Below are 6,997 nucleotides of genomic sequence, written 5' to 3' on the forward strand. Positions count from 1 at the left end.
TCCTGAAGCAAAGTTCTTAGCCCGAGGTAATATTTCTGGCTTAGCGGAGTCTGTAATCTGAAGCGTATGTAACCTGAGGTACCACTGTATCCCTGTTGTGTTTTATGACTTTCCTCATATTGTAAGTAACCCGGAACTGGTCTCTGACCATAATCATAAAATCCATTCATTCACACACCACCTGGTATAACACAGAGTTAACCAGGGCCAAATAACGCCTGACCGACGGCCAACTGTCGTTGGAGCGGCCCCCCAGCGGTCATCTAGTCCAGTGTTTTTCAACCTTTTTTGGGCAAAGGCAGACTTGTTTTCATGAAAAAAATCACGAGGCACACCACCATTAGAAAATGTTTAATATTTTTTTCTTTAATGGCAAGCAAAAACGTTGCGGACCGTTCTCTGCTCAGCAGGGATCAATCTGCTGATCCCCGCTGAGCCGGCGGATGACAGCTCCGTCTCCGCACTGTGTGCGGAGAGGGAGATGTCAGAACCTCGCTGCTCTCTATGGGGAATCGGATGAGAGCGGACCGCCTGTCCGCTCTCATCCGATCCCATCCTATCTGATCCCCACCCAGGACGGATGGAAAATAGGGTGGACACAGTCCGGTGCCCGCCTAGTGGGCGAAAATGTGACTTTAAAAAAAAATAAAAATCTTTCGAATTATTCAATTTTTCCCATGGCACACCAGGCAACATCTCGCGGCACACTGGTGTGCCGCGGAACAGTGGTTGAAAAACACTGATCTAGTCAAACCCCCTGCCATGCAGAAGTCCCCACACCCACCGGCTGCCCTTGCAGCTTCTCCGCACGATCAGCGAGGCTGAGAGCTTTTTTCTCTGCGATTTGTTTTGTTTTTTAATGGATTCAGTATTTACAGGCTTGGAAAAGGCCGAGAAACTCAGCACCACAGGGTAGGTTGGGAAACGGGACTGTCGCACCCCGAATCCTGCGTAGGCCAGGATCCCCGCGGTGCCCTTCGCTGTCCAGCAAGGGGGAACCTCGTGGCGCAGCCGGCAGTCGGGCGCAGTTTCAGGAAGCCGCCTCTCTCTCTCTCTGCCCGCCATCCCCGTTATTTCTTGGGCGAGGCCGAGACCTCCACCAGGACCCGGTTGAGCTCCCGCAGCCGGGCGTCCAGTGTCTCCACGGTCAAGTTCAGCTCGGCCACCTGCTCCTGCAGGCTCTCGAGGGTGCTGCTCAGGTCATCCTCCTTCTTCTTGCTGTTGGTGGTTTGCCGGGAGTACTCCAGGAAGATGCACAGCCCCCCCACCCCAAAGACGATGGCTTCGCCCAGCAGTTCCGCCCCCAGTTCGGCAGCCGCCTCCTCGTTCAGCGGTTTGATGGCGGCACCCCGGAAGCCCATGATGCGCATCTTGGCTCGCATCTCCACCCAGTGGTACACTGCAAGAAGAAAAGGAAGAGTGAGGAATATCCGGGGTGCTGGGCCTGCACCTTCCAGGCATCACTTATTTTTTAATTTTTTCTTTGACAAAGTAAAAGGTAAAGGGACCCCTGACCGTTAGGTCCAGTCGTTGACAACTCTGGGGTTGCGCACTCATCTCGCTCTATAGGCCGAGGGAGCCGGCGTACAGCTTCCGGGTCATGTGGCCAGCATGACTAAGCCGCTTCTGGCGAACCAGCGCAGCGCACGGAAACGCCGTTTACCTTCCCGCCGGAGTGGTACCTATTTATCTACTTGCACTTTGACGTGCTTTCGAACTGCTAGGTGGGCAGGAGTGGGGACTGAGCAATGGGAGCTCACCCCGTCGCGGGGATTCGAACCACCGACCTTCCGATCGGCAAGCCCTAGGCTCTGTGGTTTAACCCACAGCGCCACCCGCGTAATATCTGTAAATAAATAAGAATAAAAATGTGCACCCCACTTCCTGACACCATTCCATTGTCACTATCCAACCTCCCAAAATTGCAACACCTCTTGCAATGGTTTAACCCCTTTCCGTTTTAACAGTATAAATTCTACAAACACCCTCTATATCTCCTCAAAATCATTTCTCCTGCGTATTCCCCGTCTTACCTGAATGGCACATGTTAATTTATCATTAACAGCTAAATCCCACACTTCTTTGTACCGTTCTTCCATTTTATATTCACCTTGTTCCTTCCACTTCCTAGCTATAATAATTTTGCAGTTTTCAATAAATTAGTGAGCAAGTCCTTCATAGCCCGTGAACCTTCCAACCCACCGTACATTGACAGTAATTCTTTGGTCAGCTTTAACCCAGTGATTTCTGTTATTTCCTTAAACACCCTTTGCCAAAAAAATTGTACATATTTACACCCCCACGACATGTGAACATAGGTCCCTGTTTCCTGGCATCCCCTCCAACATAGCACCGAATATTCCTTGTTTATTTGATTTAATCTGACTGGCGTTAAATACCATCTCCAAATTAATTTATAATAATTTTCTTTTATCCTTCTAGACAACATTTTCAAAGTGTGTTTCTCTCATATTTTCTACCCGGACCCTGACGTCATCCTCTGAGGCCTTTTTGTGTGTGTTTCTTCCAAGAGAGGCCTGGAGGGTATATTTTGTGGGGGGTTTTAATTGTAATTTTGATGTTGTGAATTGCCCTGAGATCTGTTGATGGAAGGGCAGTATGCAAATGTTATGAATAAAAATAACACCCCAATTTTCACCATGGAAGACATTGTGGAGTTCGGAAAGGTTCAGAAAAGGGCAGCCGAAACAATCTAGGATATGAAGAGACTCATAATAATAATAATAATAATAATAATAATAATAAAATTATTTATACTCCATCCATCTGGCTGAGTTTCCCCGGCCACTCTGAGCGGCTCCCAATCAAGTGTTAAAAACAATACAGCATTAAACATTTAAACTTCCCTAATCAGGGCTGCCTTCAGATGTCTTTTAAAGATAAGATAGCTGCTTATTTCCTTCACATCTGGTGGGAGGGTGTTCCACAGGGCAGGTGCCACCACCGAGAAGGCACTCTGTCTGGTTCCCTGTAACCTCACTTCTCGCAATGAGGGAACCGCCAGAAGGCCCTCAGTGCTGGATCTCAGTGTCTGGGCTGAACGATGGGGGTGGAGACGCTCCTTCAGGTATACTGGACCGAGGCCTTTTAGGGCTTTAAAGGTCAGCACCAACACTTTGAATTGTGCTCAGAAACGTACTGGGAGCCAATGCACATCTCTCAGGAGTCCCCTATGAGGAAATGCTGCAGTGTTTGGGACTTTTTTATTTCAGAGAAAAGGCGGCATGATTCAAGACTATAACAATGCTTGTGCGGTTGCTTCCAAACCTGCCATCTTGTACATATTAAATTATGCATCTAAGAGAGAGACTCCTGAACCAGTCACACTAGTTTCAAGGTAATTGTCTGAGCAGGCCAGTTAAGAATGGACTTTTACTATTTACAGAGAACAGTTTTTGAGGATATTCTTGCAGATAAAGTGATTAAATGTGAGTTTGGTGATTCCTGCATTGCTGTGGCTTGGACCAAATGACACTTAGAGTCCCTTCCAAGTCTACGATCCTATGATCCTATTTCTGTCCTCTAGGGCAGGAAGGGTGGACAGCACACCTCCTGCGAAACATCATTCAATGGAACAGATGCCCATGAACCATAAGAAGTCAGGGGTCAGCAATTTTTCTCAGCAGAGCTGGACCTCAGTGTCTGGGCAGAACGATGGAGGTGGAGACGCTCCTTCAGGTCTACTGGGCCTTTGAAGCCATTTAGGGCTTTAAAGGTCAGCACCAACAACTGTGCTCGGAAACGTACTGGGAGCCAATGTAGGTCTTTCAGGACCGGTGTTATGTGGTCCCGGCGGCCGCTCCCAGTCACCAGTCTAGCTGCCGCATTCTGGATTAGTTGCAGTTTCCGGGTCACCTTCAAAGGTAGCCCCACATAGAGCGCATTGCAGTAGTCCAAGCGGGAGATAACCTGAGCATGCACCACTCTGGCAAGACAGTCTGTGGGCAGGTAGGGTCTCATCCTGCGTACCAGGTGGAGCTGGTAGACAGCTGCCCTGGACACAGAATGGACCTGCGCCTCCATGGACAGCTGTGAGTCGAAAATGACACCCAGGCTGCGTACCTGGTCCTCCAGAGGCACAGTTACCCCATTCAGGACCAGGGAATCCTCCACACCTGCCTGCCCTCTGTCCCCCAAGAACAGTCCTTCTGTCTTGTCAGGATTCAACCTCAATCTGTTAGCCGCCATCCATCCTTTAACTGCCTCCAGACACTCACACCTGCGAACTCCCTGCCTGTGGCATAGCTGTCAACCGTCCCTTACTTGGCGGGAAACTCCCTTATCCCAGTGCCGTGTCCCTTATTGATGATGTCCCTTAAATTTCCCGGGTTTCATTCTTGCCCGGCTCAGGAGGGAAGCAGCGGCTTGGGGTCCTCCGCCGTGAGAGAGAGCGCACACTGGCACCGTCATCCTGTTGCAAGGAGTTCCATCAGCCCTTCCCCGCCCGAGAGAGAGGGGGAGGAGGGAGAGAGACTCTCGCCCACACCGCCCATGATCCCGGAGGCGGCAGCGGTGGTGGCAGCTGAGGAGGCGGCCTGAGGGAGGAGGAAGAGGAGGGGATGGGGAGGGACGCAGAAGGGCGGCTCATCAGCTGCCACAGTGCCGCTGCCACCGCCTCATGCCGGATTGACAGCATCTGTCAATCCTACCAATGTATGTAACTCTTTACAATAGCAAAATCCCTTATTTTGGCTGCTGATCCCTTATTTTCGAGGCTGTTGGTCACTTATTATCCATCGCATCCTGGTCACTGTCTCTTCGAGCTCCTGCCGTCGGGACGGAGATACAGGACGATGAAGACAAGAACGAGCCGTCTTAAGAACAGCTTCTTCTCCAGAGCGATCTCGGCCCTGAAGGGGAAGCCTGGACTTTGAAAGTCATCTAATCTTCCTTGCTGTACTATACTGTATTGTTTTAATTAGTGTTTTTATGGAGCAGTCAAGTAATTTCATTGTCCCTGAGAGGGGGCAATGACAATAAATATATTATTATTATTATTATTATTATTATTATTATTATTATTATTATTTTCAAAAATGTAAGTTGACAGCTATGGCTTGTGGTCACCAGGCGGCTAAAGATCACCTTTGCTCAGCCAAGCCGGAGGCTTAGAAAGTTGCTGTGAGTTCTAGCGTCTGTTTCCAGTCTATGGATGAATCTAAGTTTGGATTTCTAACTTAGTTTTTAACTTTTCACCGATCTGTTTTCACTGCTTTGTTCTCTTTGTAAACCGCTTTGGTGGTTTTTCCAAACAACCCAGCGCTGTACAAATTTCATTAAATAAAATTAATTAATAATTAAATTTAATTAATTAATTAATTAATTAATTAATTAAACTCCCAGCCACAGGGTCAGGGGGCTCCGCCTCCTCCTCCGCTTTCCCACGTGCTGCCCGGGAAGGGGACCTCTCAATGTCACCGTCGTAGCTCCCCGATTGGCCCACGGCTCCTCGGAGGCCCGCCCCCTCGCCTCCCTATTGGCTTACTCCCCTCGCGTGCCCGCCCACCCTCTCTCCCATTGGCTTCTCTTTGAACCCTGACGGGAGACTCCCCCTATCGCGGGGGGCGCTGCCGCCGCCTGACTCACGTTGCGCGGGGGGCCCGCAGATGTACTGGCGGAAGAAGGGGCTGGCGCGGGCCCCGTCCTTGATGCGCGCGGCCAGGGGCTTGGAGAGCTGCCGGACGCCCAGGTAGAGCAGCTTGGCAATCGGGAAGGCGCCGGCCACCATCCTCGCGCTCCCAGCGGCCCCCGCGCCGAGCGCGGCGCACGCAGACGCCGGGCCGCGGTGACGTCAGCGCGCACGTCACGCCCAACCTCCCCGGCGTGCGTCCGCGACGTCAGCTCGCAGACGCACGCCTGCGTATGCAAATAGGCCTTATTAATATGCTAATATATTCTCCCCCCGCATGACACACCGGGTGAGGTAACACGTGGGCGCACGCTAATGAGGCAACGCTGAATAATATTGTTTCTTCCTCTCATGAATATGCTAATAAGGCGAGCTGGAATATATTTGCTTTTTTTCCTGTCATAAATATGCTAATGAGGCGAAGTGGGATATATTATTTTGAATATGTTAATTACATGTGTACTTCCTGTTTTTACTGTGGTTTGTTTGAAATTTTGTATATATATTTATATATTTCTGGTTTATAAAAAGCAAAACAATTGTTCTCCAGCCTTTTAAAGCAGCCCTGACGTACACTTCCGGCACAGACCGGAAGGAAGGAAGCCGCTCCCATTGCCATAGAGATGGCGAGGGATAGAGAGGTGCGTTAGAACAACGCCGACTGCGGCTGCGCTTGTAATATAGGACCTTGACGCCGCCCAGAGACTGAGGTCACAGAGTTAAAAAATGTAGAATCACCCTTTAGCTGTCCGTAGAGGGAACTTCCGGGTTCATGTTAGAAGCTGGTCTATGTGTTGCCCTGGTGCAGGAGCCACTGCGGGCGCCTTCGAAAAACAGAGAAGAAACTCGGAATCTCCTTATCGAAGGGTTTGGGCGGCTGCCCTTTTAGGCAATCATAGCCGGTCGAGCTTTTCAGTTTCTCCCACTCCCCCTCTTGTGTCACTCTTCCCTTTTTTCTATATCTGTGGCGCACTGCCGCCCTCCATTGCTGGCCGTCGCCCGCCTCAGCCAATCAGGGCTCGCTCCGCCCTCTCCCCCTCCCTCCCCGGTTTTTGGCGGGAAAACTGTCCCGCTGCCGCGCGGAGGCCACGTGCCAGGAGGCTCCTCCCCTTTCTCACCCCCAGGCAGGCGGGGCAGAGACCCAGGAGCGAAGTGCTACCTTCCTGTCTTGGGAAACCCCCTCCCTGACCAGAGCTGTCAACTTACAGATTTGAAAATAAGGGACCAGCAGCCTCGAAAATAAGGGACCAGCAGCCAGAATAAGGGATTTTCCGGGCACAGGTATGTTCAGCTTCTGAGCCCCTCCGAGCCAAAGGCAGAAAGCCCAGTCAGCAGCCAAACGAAGCC

At 50.7% G+C, this 6,997-nt stretch overlaps 1 protein-coding gene across 1 annotated transcript; it reads right to left on the reverse strand.

Annotated features, from left to right (window-relative positions):
* Nucleotides 1–829: 829 nt before the first annotated feature.
* On the reverse strand, nt 830–5,810 carry OPA3 (outer mitochondrial membrane lipid metabolism regulator OPA3). The gene is made up of 2 exons (XM_083628187.1): nt 5,608–5,810; nt 830–1,399 (listed from the first exon to the last, which is right to left on the reverse strand). Exons 1-2 carry the CDS (start codon nt 5,747–5,749, stop codon nt 1,071–1,073), a joined length of 471 nt encoding a protein of 156 aa, XP_083484313.1. The 5' UTR covers nt 5,750–5,810; the 3' UTR covers nt 830–1,070.
* Nucleotides 5,811–6,997: the final 1,187 nt, after the last annotated feature.

This window comes from Podarcis filfolensis (genome assembly GCF_964270895.1).
Source record: "Podarcis filfolensis genome assembly, chromosome: 8".
Taxonomy (NCBI): domain Eukaryota; kingdom Metazoa; phylum Chordata; class Lepidosauria; order Squamata; family Lacertidae; genus Podarcis; species Podarcis filfolensis.

Bases quoted from the DNA above. Each gene is read 5' to 3' on its own strand.
- OPA3 (XM_083628187.1), bottom strand. From the start codon at position 5,749: ATGGTGGCCGGCGCCTTCCCGATTGCCAAGCTGCTCTACCTGGGCGTC. The intron at 1,400-5,607 runs GTGAGTCAGGCG...TTCTTCTTGCAG, and splicing joins CTGCGGGCCCCCCGCGCAAC to TGTACCACTGGGTGGAGATG.